We start from the raw sequence: 14,753 nt of genomic DNA, 5'->3' as shown, positions 1-14,753 counted from the left end.
AAATTCAATTGACTCATTTAGAGACACTTTATTTATCCATCACTTATGTATTATGCTGATGATACTTTCTTCCTGGAAATGTTTTCTCCCGTGTATTGGATGGCATTAGTCCCTAATATTTTTCTCCCAGCACTCATTAATTTTTTTCTCTGACTTTTTTTCGCCCAAGAACCTTAAATATGGTATCCTTTGGAGATCTACACTTTGCCCATTCTCAGGTCATTAAAAAAATTATCTTGTCCATTTTTACAGCTTCATCTTTCACCTATTTAATGACAAATTTCAAATAAATATCTGAAAGCCAGCTCTGGTTTCCAGGTTCCTGAAGACAGAACTTCCTTCTGGACATTGCCATATGGGTTTCTAACCAGTAAATCAAATTATTATGTGCAAAAGGAAGTTGATCATTTCTCCCTATAATTGTTATTCTTCCTATATATTCAGTATAAAGCTTATGGGTCCTTTTGTCCTCTCCTAAAGATAGGAATAAATATTCAATAGTGAAAAGATGTGAATTCTCCCACTAACACTCCTATATTCAAAGCCTTATCAACCAAAAACACGAAGAGTTTTCAATGGATAGTGACAGACGGATCCTAAAATATATTAGGTACTATAAATGTGCAAATCTGTTTAGTATAATATTGAAAACGACAGAGAGAGAGGATGTCATTTCATCTGACAAAAGTTAATACAAAGCTATTGTAATCAACAAAATGCAATAGTTAAAGGTTTAAAAATATATATCCTCAGAAAGAAATACTATTTAAAAAATGTATAAATAAGGATAAAGAATATGATAACAACGGCATCTTATAACATTAGCAAAAGAACAGATATGTGATAAATGATGTGTGGAGAGTTTACTAATGATCTGTAAAAAAATATAAAAAGATCCCTATTTTACGCATCTCAGTATTTGCATTAAGAATTTCAAGACAAGCTATAACAACACTAGAATAAATAAATGAAAATACATTTATGACTTTTTTAGGGAATGCTTTCTTAAGTAAGATGAAATTAAAGCCATTAAGTAAAATATTGATACAGAACAATGCATCAAACTTAAATACAACTAATTGCAAAAGAAATGTATAAACAAAATAAGTGCAGCATGGCATTTATGCATTAGAAGGCCAAGACAAAAGAATGCAGCTGCAGCTGCTTTAACCTAGACTACGTTTCTGTTTGGTGAAGGTCTGAAATGTGATAGATGGTGAGCCAGTTGGGAAGAGGAGCAATAACAGTAAATAGATGTCTGTGTCCAGAAGTTTTGGTCATGAAGGAAATGGTAGATATAGGAATGTATTATTCTGGCCCAGGAGAACAGCAAAGATGAAAACTTTTTGCTGTTTTCTCACTTAACTACCACAACCTTCAGCTTCAGCCTGTCGCTCTGAGCCCCTCTTCCCAATATCTCTACTCTTTCCTCTCTGATTTGCTGTCCTTTGCCTCTAAGTACCTGCCTCCCCACCCCTTGTCCTTCCCAGGCTCTATCCCTTGGCCTCCAGGTTAGCTCTCAACAGTCCCTCTTCTTGGCTCTAGCTGGTCCTAGCCTCTTTCCGGACTCCCAACAGAGGGAGAGCTGCTCTTTCCACTCACTGCCCAGCCAAGTGTATATGTAGGTGGCTCTCAGACCTTGCCTTCTATAAGGAGCCCAGCATGTAACCCAGCCCTGCTGCCAGAGACCCTTAGGGCTTGGAGATAATATAATCACATGAGCAGTGTGATCCTAGGTGAGAGGAATAGAAATTCCCAGGGGGCTCACTACACGGTTAGACTGAAAGCAGGTCTAAATGATATGTTTACCATCTCCCTTTTAATTATTTTATCTCTATAATATTCTTCAATGAATATAAACATTCTTTTTTTCCTCCATTAACTTTATATTCTATTCACTGCTTAACAGGGTGCACGCAAGAGATGTCCTTATACTTCACTTCTCTTCTTTCTCCATCTTCACCTTTAGTCACCTAGAGCATATTTCCCTGAATAAGATATATAAATGTACATATGGCCCTGTAGCTATGATTAAATATTACATATTCACGTTTTAGTTGTTTGAACTTTAAAGCAAATACATTTTGATTGAAATATGATTAAATAAAAATTATTTAATCACACAGAATCCTGAATACATGGTGTGACCAGAAAAACAATGACATATCCTATATCACTAAATACATATCTCTAGAAAAGGAGGCATCCAGTCCCCAAAATAAAATTAATTTTTTTCCTTTTACATTGATTCAGTTGCCAGTATTTATGTCAAATTTCTGTTTAATTTATAGTGGACCATGATTTCCTGGGACAAGTTTCTGTTTTCTCTGGAGTTCAAATTATCTTTCATTTTTGCCTGCTAGCCGGACAAAGACAAGCTTTCTTCATCATCTCACGAACGACTTATCACTATTTATTCATAATGGTAATTAAATGTTTGCAGAGTTTAATAAGTATATAAATATCCTCAAGATCTCATTGAAATGAAAATTTTGATTCATTAGGTCTGGGGTGGGGCCTGAGTTCTGAACTTCTGACGCCACTTCTGCTCTGAGGCCATATTTTGTGCAAGGCTTTAATACAGTCTGCATTTTCAGAGCATGTCGAATGTTTTCTTTTCTGAGATTCCTTTATGTGGCTCCCCTGAGGAATTTCCACTCATACTTGGTTATAAATTCTTGAACTATATTGAATATCCATTTCATTTTGCCAAAACACATAATCCAGTTTTTCTGAAAAAAAGTGGATATGATGCATAAATTATACATTCTCTGTTTGTTCCTACCTGTGTAAAACCACTCTTTTTTTCTCTTAAACTTTATTGATAGATTGGCTGTATATAGAACAGTTAGCTTTTAAATAATGGTCTCTGAACACTTGAAGATTTAGTTTAATATAGTGAATAATACTAGGGATAAAACTCTGGTTCTATATGTCTACACTGTAACACCTTAACCTCTCTGTGCCTTTGGTTCTTTACCTCTAAAATGAGGATATTGATATCCATTTCCTGGGTTTGTAGAGACTATGTAACTATGTGGTTTTAAAACATTTAGAGTAGAAGCTGGCTTATAGAACCTATTAAACAAATCTCACCCTTTCATTACTAGACTTGTGTAGACTAAAACTAAACTTATTGGCTTTCCTTTGCAGGTCATCTTTTCCCTATTTTAAAGCATTAGTCCCTACTCTTTATCTTTGGTCATTTGAAATTGCACTATATATATATATATATATATATATATATATAGTGCAATATATGTTGTGTATACATATATACATATTATATATACTTTTTATATAAAAATATATATATAGTTTTATATATACTTTTTTACAGTTCCTTATTCTTTTCCCTTCTTTTGCTTCTTTGCTTTGTAGTTTTTATTGGATGAGTGCTGCAAAATTTAACTTACCTCTATTGACAGATATTTGGGTTGTTTCCACACTTTAGCTTTTTTTCCTATGGCGACTATAAAATCTCTTGACATTTTTGGTGTAAATATAGACCACTTCTTTGGAGTATGCAACTTAAAGTGGAACTACTTGGTCCAAAAAGATGCTTATCTTTATCAGGAATTGCAAAAAAGATCGCTGATGTGGCTGTGCTCCGTGTATGAGTGCTCCAATTGACCCACACTTTGGCAGATATTTAGCATAGTCAATGTATTCAATTTTAGTTATTCTAATGAATTACATTGGCATCATGATGTGGCTTGAATTTTCATTTCCCTAATGAATGATAATGTTAGGCACCTTCTCATATGTGTATTAGCCATTCATTTACCTCCATTTATGAAGTGCCTCTTTAAACCATTTGCTTTAACTTTTAATGAGTTGTCTGTCTTCCTATTAATGATTGTGGACTTTGCTTTTCTGATATTTGCATTGTGAATATGTTCTTCACCTGTGGCTTACCTATTCACTTTAGTAATGGTATCTTTTGTAGTAGATTATTGTTGGGTTTTTTTTTTCATAAGTTCAGTTGTTGATATTTTTTTATTTTGTGACTAATGCCTTTTATGTCCTGTCTAACAAAGCTCTGCTTTCCTCAAGTTCATGACAATATTATCTTATGTTTTTAACATTCTTTATAGTTTTAGCTTTCAAGTTGAGGTTCAGGTTACATCTCAAATAAATAATTTTTATATTCAGGTAGCAATTCAGGATCATTTTGCTTTACACACAGATATCCAATTGTTCTAGTACCGTAAAGGCATTTTTCCGTCACTGAAGTGCATTGATATCTGTTTAAAATCAATTAATTGTGTTTAGGGATTTTCTGCTCTCTTTATAATTTTTTCAATAATGTACAAGGCCACCTACAGGGTATTTGTAAAATGAGGCAAATATGTTGTATAGGGTCTCTGTCTAGACATATCATTTCATTAGAACTATTATTAACAATTTACTGGCTCATGTGAAGTATAATGATTTGAAGATGAAGATTTAGAATAATGAATAGAAATGCATTTATTGTTGTATTAGTTTGCTGAAGCTGCCATAACAAAGTACCACAAAATGAATGGCTTAAACAACAGAAATATATGCACCATAGTTCTGGAGCTTAGAAGTCTGAGATTGAGGTATCAGCAGGGTTGCTTCCTTCTGTTGGCTGTTAAGGAGTTCGGTTCCTTGCCTCTTTCCTAGCTTCCTGTGGTTTGCTGGAAACCTTGGCTTGTAGACACATTGCCTTGATCTCTGCCTTCATGTCCACATGGCATTCTCTCTGTGTGCATATCTCTGTGTCCAAATTTCCCTTTTTTATAAGTTCACCAGTCATATTAGAATAGGGACCCACTCTACTTCAGTACAATCTCATCTTAACTAATTACATCTACAATGACCGTATTTCCAAATGAGGCCACATTCTGAAGTACTAGGGGATTAGAACTTTAACAGATGAATTTTGGGGAAATTACGATATTGTCATTTCTCACTTATGTTTTGTCTTTGTCCACAGCTCCTGGCTCATAGCTTCTGTCAAATTGATAAACACAAACCTCATTGAATTGGAGTTGGGGAGCCAGAAAGGGGAGCTCTCATGCCTTCTGATGATTGCAGAGCCCAACAGGAAGAAGAAAGACTTCCTCTTCCTGACAGGCAAGAAGCTCACCAATGAGAGACTGTCACAACTGAGCCATGAAATGCCACTACATCTCGAACTCTTTGTTTACAATAGCCCTCCAACTTCCTCTTCCCCTCTATAAAAGTCTCTCCTCACTTGCTACTGGAGGACTAGTGGCTGGCCATGGTTATAGACCTGGAATCACAATTCATTGCAGATCCTGAATAAACCCTTTTTTTTTTTTTATTTTCAGGGAAAGATTTGCTCTGAGCTTACATCTGTTGCCAATCTTCCTCTTTTTTTCTTTCTCCCCAAAGCCCTGGTGTGTAGTTTTATATCTTAGTCATAGGTCCTTAATATTCTTCTATGTGAGCCACCACCACAGCATGGCAACTGAGAGATGGGTAGTGTGCTTTCCTGACCAGGAAATGAACCCCACGCCACCAAAGGAGTGAGAGCACTGAATTTTAAAAACCAGACCATCAGGGCTGGCTCAGAATAAACCCATTTTTGTTAGAGAAGTAACTGGATTTGTTAAAGATCAACACTTCTGGGGCTGGCCCCACAGCTGAGTGGTTAAGTTTGCACACTCTGATAAGGCCCAGGGTTTGGCCTGTTCGGATCCTGAGCATGGACATGGCATCATTCATCAGGCTATGCTGAGGCAGCATCCTACATGGCACAACCAGAAGGACTTACAACTAAAATCTATAACTATATACTGGGGCGCTTTGGGGAGAAGAAGGGAAAAAAGTTGACAACAGATATTAGCTCAGGTGTCAATCTTAAAAAAATATATATCAACACTTCCAATACCCTTGGAATTTCCTGAGTCATAAGATCAGTGGGAGCCTCATTTTTATAACATTTAATCTCTTGTCCTTAGTTCCTGAAATTGCTTCAGAACCAGAAAAGTCAAATTGTGTGTCTTATTATTCAAAGAAGCCCCTTTCTTCCATGACTTGGTTGTAGTTAATGAGGTGACTTTGGAAAGCACTTAGGATGGGGGCTGGTGATCAGGGAAACAATCATAAATAGAGGGTTGGAACTTTCAGTCTTTGCTTGAGACCTCACCTTATGTATCCCTTTATCTGGCTGTTGATTTGTACCCTTTCTAAGGAACTTATCATCTAGTGCTTAAATGGGTTTCCTGAGTCCTTTGAGCCACTCTTGCAACATAATCAAATCCAAGGAGAGGGTATTTGGAACTTCTGATTCATAGCCAGTCAATCAGAAGTACAGGTAAGGACCTGGACTTGTGATAGCCCACTGAAGTATGTGTGAGAGGGGACAGTTTTGTAAGACTGAGTATTAAACCTGTGGAATCTGATGTTATCTTGAAATTAATAGTGTCAAATTGAGTTGAAATGTAGGACACCCAGCTGGTGTCCAAGAATTGCTGGGTAGTGTGGGGGAAATCCCTATGACATTGTGATTAATAATAATAAGCATACCTTTGGTTTTTCATCCCATTCCTGACACAGAGCTCCTAAAACCCTTGTAATTTTTTTTATGAGAAGAGCAAAAAGTGTCTCTTTTGGAAAGCCCTTAGAAAACCTAAGCATGGGGGCTGGTTGCTAGGGAAACCAACAATGTGATTAGAGGATTGGAATTTTTAGTCCTACTCCCAACAACCTCTGGGGAGGGGAGAGGGCTGGAAGTTGAATCAATGGCCAATGGCTGATGATTTAATCAGTCATGACTGTATGATGAAGCCTCCATAAAAAACGAAAAGGATAGGGTTCAGAGAGCTTCTGGGTTGATGGACAAATGGAAGTGCTCAGAGAATGGGGTACAGGGGAGAGCATGGAAGCTCCAGGTCCTTCCCCCATACTTTGCCCTATGCATCTTCCATCTGGATGTCACTGAGTTACAACAATTTATAATAAACTGGTGATTTAGTATGTAAATTTTTCTCCGAGTTTTGTGATCTGTACTAGTGAATTAATCAACCCCGATGAAGGATCATAGGAACCTCCAGTTTGTAGGTAGTCAGTTAAAAGTACAGGTAACAACCTGGACTTGTGATTGGCATGCTGAGTTCGAGGGGGTCATTGGACCTTCCAATTTGTATCCAGTTGATCAAAAGCACAAATGATTGCCTGGGCTTGCAACTGCTGTCTGATGTGTGTGTGGAAGAGTGCAGTCTGGTAGGACTGAGTCCTCAAACTGTGGAATCTGACACTATCTTCAGGTAGATAGTGTCAGAATTGAGCTGAGTTCTCAGAAACCCTGGTGTCGGAGAATTGCTTGGTATTGTATGGGAATCCCTACCCCAACACATACATTGGAATTGAACCCAGGAACCCAAAAATAATCCCCTACACACATTGGCAATGGGCACAGAATCTTTAGGGGGACACAATTCAACCCATAACAATTGTCCAATCAATGCACATACATTTTCTTGTCTTTTTGCAGTGTATAGACCCTTCACTACAATATTGACGTCAGCAAGAATAGACCTAGATATTTCCCAACTAACCATATTTGATTTCTTTATTTAAATGTGGTAATGAGCCCTGGATGGTGGAAAGAATGATGGCGATAGCAGCTTACTTAAGTGATTAAGAAGAAATGAGACAGGAAAAAGCCATCCCACATTACACTTTTGCAGTTCCAAAGAAGGAGGTTTAATCTTCAACATCGTGGTTGGAAGTTCTGCTTCTGGATGTGATAGAGAAAGCAAGAGGAGATCATTTCTGTAACTTAGAGGACAGAGTCTGAATAATATAGTTAGCTAGAGAGGTGAGTTATTATAATGTTCTAACATCATGTCCGTGCACAATTAAAGGGAGAGAAATCTAAAAATATTTTGGGTTAGTTTGAAAGTCCAGGTAAAGTTGGTTACCATGAACTTGAGATGGCCCTGATCTAATCATTGTGTTACTGTTTATCGGGATATTGTTTCTAGCAGCTGCTCAGTGGTACAAGGGTAACAGGAGGCAATAACTCTATGGAAGATAGCTATGAAGGATAAATATTTGTTGAGGTTATTCACATGAGTATGACTAAAATGATGGACTACAAGGACTAGAATTTATAAAAAAGAACTGTCAAAGAAAAGAAAGGTGAAAGAATTTTTTCAAAAATACAGAGAGTTTAAAGGAATTGTGAATGTAGAAAATATCGAATGAATGGAAGAACGAAAAAGATAAGATGCTATGTTAGAGTGGAAATCTCCAGAATTCAGAGGTTGAGTAGCTCTGCGCTTTGACAAGGTCCTAGTGCTGTCCACACATGAGTGACTGAGGTACCGTGGAAACAAAGATCAGCATAAGTGCGGGTATAAGGAATATGAGCCTACGGATTTGGATGAGCTTTCTACATAGATAAACTAAAGTGTCTCAGGATTCTCACTTGAATATCCTCAACAAAATATTCTTTCATCAAAACTTCCTTTGCAGGCATCTTTCTCTGGCTCTGCCTTAGCAACCCTACAAAACATAACACACAGATTGGTATAGCTAGAAGTTTATGGTAACCAACCTCAACTGGGCTCTCAACACTTCCAAGAAATATTTACACATTTGAATGGAAACGTAGGTTCAGAGTGGGGCTATAAGCCAGATGTCTAAGTCCTCAACGCATCCTGCAGAGGTACCAGCTTTTGAAAGACACAAACCATGAGGCCCTTGTAGGTGGCTCAATTAGAGAAGGACTGATCTTTCTACTATACACTCATTTAAGCAAGTCATGCCCACCTAACTTGAAAAATAGTGTGGTTGGCCTAACAAGTAACTTCCACAAGAGCCTGTGTGTCACCTCTGCTTGGAATCACCATGGGATTTGGCACTGTGGAAGACCCAGGAGATGAGGAAACTCAGGTCCTATCCTTAGATGTCGCATTCTGTTTGGGGACAAAAGTTCCTCTATGGGGAAAAAAAAAAAGAAGAACCTGATGCTTTCTTCTACATTCATTACATTGAGTGCTTCATGTACTCCAGCTAAAAGAAGCAGAAGAAGAAAAAGAATTTGCAACCTGAGATAAACGCAAAATTACAAAGTCAGCCTGATCACCAAAATAGTAAAATGTAGAATATCTCTTGTAAACCTGTACTCCCTAACCATAGCATATGTGTCCCTGATTTTTGTTATGGTGATATCTTAAAATAAATAACAAGCTTTGTGAATATGTTGATTTCACTCTACCATAAAGAGATTAATGTAAACCTGATAACCTTGGTCACTTTTTGTGTTGTTTCCCTAAAAATGTATGTTGGGTTTTGGATTTTGTGAGGCATAACTTCTGAAATCTTACTGCTTTGCACTCTTTGCAAATAAATCTTTACTTTCTGTTTTTAAATACATCTAGCTCAAATCTTCTTTTGACATCTCCTATATCAGGGAATGCTGAGAAAAAATAAATAAAAGTGCCAGCTGGGCCCTATATAGGGATTGAGAGAGTAGAAGCTATGCATAGGCTTTAACTGTTCAGGTTGCACACTGATACGTAATCGCACACTATCAGCTTTGGAGCTCCTTGGAAAGCATGTGTATTTAATGGCCTTGCACTCACAGAGCCACGCTACCACACTAAATATGTGTATTTAATGCAAATTATTATTCACACTTGCACATACACACAAGATTATACACACTCACATTCACATGCGAATCCAGCCCCCAAAACATGTTTATTAACATATCTCTCAGATAGACACATTAACATACATAACCTATCAACATATTTTCACATTGCACAAAATATCCCTTCAATTGTAAACTGACACATTCTGATGAACAAAAACTACATGCATAGTGATAAACTCACACTCGTGTAATCTCAGCAACACAAATTCTTGAGAAATCATTCAAATTTCCTGCCTTTCCTTTTGTGTATACAGAGGAGAGAGGAAAGTTAGGGGTTAATGCTTCCAGCTCTGGTCTCCAGTCTCAGAGGAAGCTAGTGTGTGTATGAGGCAGTGAGGTTTAGGAGGAGGGAGAGAATTAATGCTTGGGGGAAGGGAAGGGATAGACCTTAGGAGGTGTTTAAATAGGGCCTAATCCATGGTGTCTGCTAAAGGCTGAATCCCAGGAGCCAGGTAGATCTGCTTATGGTCATGTGCAGGCTCAGTCAGAGATACAGCAGAGACCATGGTGAGTGGTTCCCTTTGTACCAGACATCTCTGCCCTTTCCAGAGAGGGGTAGGACTCACAGAGGTTCTAAGAAGCTGGAAGCCAAGGCAACACACTGTGAGGAATGGCTGGACTCACTGGGGGCTCCAGGTCCAGAGATCCAAGATTGCTGAGCTTCCTTCTGAGATGGGGAGAAGACTCACTACTTGCATTGTGCCCTCCAGGGAAACTGTAGAAAGAAGGAAGACTGCCTCCATACACAATCCCTCCATAAAGGAAGTTGGACCCCCTGACATTGGTCCAGCAATATTGCTCTATGCCTTATATTTAGATACCCCAAAGTTAGAAAACAGTCTAACTGTTTCCCTGAAGGTATTCATTAGCAAGATCTCAGCCCATTTCATTCTTTATCCTTTTGGGCTTGAGCAATGGTTGAGTTGAGTGGCACAACTATTTCCGTATTATAATGAGTGGAGTAATTGAGGCCCAACAGAGCCAGTCAGTACCCTTGATGTATTCAAGCCCACACTCACAGATGAAAGTTGAGCTCCATCAGTGTGAGAACATAGTTGTTGTTGCCATATTTTCTGAACCAAAAGCTACACTGAGTTCTCAAAAGTTAGGTTGTATTCGGGGAAACAGAAAATTGAATCTGAAATTCAACGTGCAATCGCCCCAGCTACTATGCTTGAAAAAGATGACTTAATTTCACCTTTCAGTATGCAGTAGGCTCACAAGAGTTCTAGCCAGTGGCAGTTACAAGGCATATTTGATAGCAGGGAAGAGAGGAAGGAATGTTGCGCAAGAAGGGAAATTAATATTGTTCTTCCTTTTCCTACCCTTTAGAGAATGCACATTTCCATCCCTCAACCAAGCAGCAAGCTGGCAATTTGTGCTTTCTATCAGAAATACTATTGAAAACGTCACACGCTGGACAAAAATGATTGAGGATTGGTTAACTCCCTGTCCACTCTCATGACTTGCAGTCTTAACTCTGTCCATGTTGAGCTCATAAAGCTGTTAGGGAAAAAACACAAGGGAATTGCAGGTAGTGAAGGCACCAGATTTCATGGGACAGCAGCGGAAAGCACAGAGAGGAAAAGGCACTAGTCAAGGGCTCCCATCTCCTACTCCAGATGTGAGTCCTAGATCAACTCTACTCCTCCACTGTCTGCCTAGGAAAGAAAATCTGAGAGCAGAATACCAGAGCCAGGAGAATGGAACGAGGAAGCTGAGAAGCATCTCTTATGAGGAAGCTTTGTTCTGGGCAAAAGTCATTGGAGAGTCTGGGATATAGAAGAAGCAGAAGAAACTGGCTTATGAAATGGACTGCAGAATATGATTAGCTGAACTCTAGTTGAGAGGAATAACCATCCCAAAACCAGTATGGAGAAGAGGTGAGTTCCCCATTAAGGCTTACGGGCAGAATCTAAGAAAGATGCTATCCTATAGAAAATAGCCCGTACCCAGAAACACCAGAAGACCAGCCTGGCCTCTATTGTAGAGTCAGTCCAGTGAAGTGGCAGGGGTTCTGAGTCCAAATGCAGACCCGTCCATAATTTAGTATATAATTTGCAAGTCCCCTTTGTATCTGCCTTTGTCATGATAGGGCAACAATCTCTGTTTAACCCAAACCAAGTTGAGCTTCCCAATCAATCATTATCTGCCAGAGACAGTGGTGTATACCACCAAGAGCATTGGGTGTGGAGTTGTGCACTTGGCGTTCATTTATTATGTGATCTTGGGTAAATCATATAACTACTCTGAGCTCTATTTTTCTCACTGTAAAATAAGGACGCAGAGGCTTTGCAAGAGTTAGAAACAATAAAATTTAAAAGCTTATAGTTATGTATATAAAAATAGAAAAGTCTTCCATAATTAATCTAAGAGATTATCATGCACTTGGAGAAATCATATCTTTAGCCAGCATCTTCACTAGAACCCAGTGTAGGAATGAGAATGGTCTATGTATACTTTTCCAGGTGTCCCTCAACCTCAGTGACTACGTCCTCACAAGTGGAAGGTGACTTACAGGGGGCAAAAGGGAAGGAGAGAGGAAGACTCTAACTCAAACAGAATATGTAACTGTTTGGGAAGACCAGGCCAGGCAGAAGGGGATAAAACAGAACTTAGATCCTCTAACATAATGCGTGTGGTTCTGAATTTTCACCACACTGTAGATAGGAGTATTTATTTTGAGGAAATTTATAGCTATTATCTAGGTAGGATGGTAAAGTTTCCAACTTGGAACAAGGCTCAAAAAGTCTGAGTCCCATTTCTCTCAAGTTATAAATCTAGAGAAACTCAGAAAGAGGTTAGGTCTATTTGGGATCTTGCAGAAACCTTTGAGAAACCATTGGGTCCAGGTGAATGAAATATTTGTTAGTCCCCAGAGGTGATTTGTTAAGGGGGATTTGAAAAGATATTCTTCCTATTTAGGTGTTTCTATTATGGAGGAGGTAAGAACTAACACTTTCAAACAAAGATTCAGGTCATGAGGAGTTTAAATACTGAAAAGGTCTTGGGTAAGAACAAGATGAATTTTTGTGCCATTGGCTCGGAGATAGGTAGTGGTCACCAGAGAGGTCAGACAGTACGATCAATCCATGTAATGCAGGTATAGGCTGAGGATGACATTCACAAAATCATTTACTGGCCTGCAGAGCAGCCTCTAGTATGAGAAATGGACATAACTCTCATGTGGGAATGTGTCAAAGTAGTGTTTAGAGGGTTCTATCAGAACGTTTTAAGATACAGAAACTCAGGTAATAAATTCATTGCCACTGAATAATGGCATTTATTTGTTATTTGCTTCAGCAAATGCTTATTAAACTCTTACTCTATTCCAAAAACAGAGGCACTGGGGATAGTGCATGGTTTAGGACTGACTTTATGAAAATTTATCATCTAGGACAGGAGTTAGAAAATTATTGCCTGCAGACGATATCTGGCTTGCAGGCTGTTTTTATAAATAAAGGTTATTGAAATATAATCACACTCACACATTTATATATTAACTTCAACTGTTTTCATTCAACAATGGCTAAGCTGAGTAGTTGCAACAGAGATTGCATGGCCCACAGAGCCTAAAATATTTATGATCTGACTTTTTACAGAAAGAAAAATCCCTTAGCAGATTTTACTTATAAGAAAAATATTGATTGTTATTAAAAAATTATACTTGCAGTTAGTATGTTCTGACCCCCTTTTGAATGACATAAATATGAGTCAAGGATAAAGAGTAGCATCACTTTATGTTGCAAAATTCCATTTATTAAAACAGTTGAAATTATTCCAGTTTACCATTACACCGAAATGCTCTATTATTCAATTACTCCTTCCAAAAGATTATAAATAAAAATAACAATTAATTTGTTGTTATCACCAGCACAGAGTAGATTACCCTCTCAATAGAGAACAAATTAACAATCTTATGATGCTGGCTTCAGACAACAACTCTTCTCATCCTGTGTCCTTCATCCTGCTTGGGATCCCAGGACTCGAGCATTCCCAATTTTGGATTGCCTTTCCACTAGGTGCCATGTATGTTGTGGCTATAGTTGGCAATATCACTATCCTTCATATAATCCGAACTGACCACACGCTGCATGAGCCCATGTACCTGTTTCTGGCCATACTGGCTATCACTGACCTGGTCCTCTCCTCTTCCACCCAACCTAAAATGCTGGCTATACTCTGGTTTCATGATCATGAGATTGAATACCATGCCTGCCTCATCCAGGTCTTCTTCATTCATGCCTTTTCTTCTGTGGAGTCTGGGGTGCTCATGGCTATGGCCTTGGACCGTTATGTGGCTATCTGCTTCCCACTCCGCCACCCTAGTATCCTCACTCCATCTGTGGTGGGTAAACTGGGGGCAGTAGTGATGATGAGAGGGCTGCTGTGGGTGAGCCCCTTCTGCTTCATGGTCTCCAGGATGCCCTTCTGCCCCAACCAGGTCATTCCCCAGTCATACTGTGAGCATATGGCTGTGCTGAAGCTGGTGTGTGCTGACACTACCATAAATCGTGCATATGGGCTCTTTGTGGCCTTCTCTGTGGCTGGCTTTGATACGATTGTCATCAGTATATCCTATGTGATGATTTTGAAAACTGTGCTGGGGTTGCCCTCTGGTGAAGCCCGGCTCAAGGCTTTTGGCACATGTGCTTCCCATATTTGTGTCATCTTGGCTCTTTACGTCCCAGCCCTCTTTACTTTCCTCACCCACCGCTTTGGACATCATGTGCCCCGAGTAGTACACATCATGTTCTCTAATCTCTATTTACTGGTCCCTCCCATGCTCAACCCCATCATTTACGGAGTTAGAACCAAACAGATCAGGGACAGGGTTATTCAAGGATGTTGTGGCAAAGACCCCTGATCCAAGAGGCATGACATCACAACAACCTCAATCGCCCCACTGATCTGGGGACATAAATGCAGAAAGATTGCCAGGCCATCACATATTGTCACAAAGTCTTCTCTGAACAATTGGCTCAAAGGTCCTCAACCTCCAGAAGCTAAAGAAACAATTTTTAGGATTGCCGTAACAAGAGCTCTCTGAGAGACATTATTGAGAATAAATGCTGAATTGACCCTATGTTTA

At 38.9% G+C, this 14,753-nt stretch overlaps 1 protein-coding gene across 1 annotated transcript; it reads left to right on the top strand.

Moving 5' to 3' along the window:
- Positions 1–13,580: 13,580 nt before the first annotated feature.
- OR52R1 (olfactory receptor family 52 subfamily R member 1) lies at positions 13,581–14,528 on the top strand. The gene is given in 1 exon segment (NM_001391307.1): positions 13,581–14,528. A coding segment is annotated over 1 exon segment (948 nt).
- The last annotated feature ends 225 nt before the right edge of the window (positions 14,529–14,753 follow it).

Source organism: Equus caballus, chromosome 7 (assembly GCF_041296265.1).
Source record: "Equus caballus isolate H_3958 breed thoroughbred chromosome 7, TB-T2T, whole genome shotgun sequence".
Lineage (NCBI taxonomy): Eukaryota > Metazoa > Chordata > Mammalia > Perissodactyla > Equidae > Equus > Equus caballus.
This window is presented reverse-complemented; position numbering and strand designations above follow the sequence as displayed.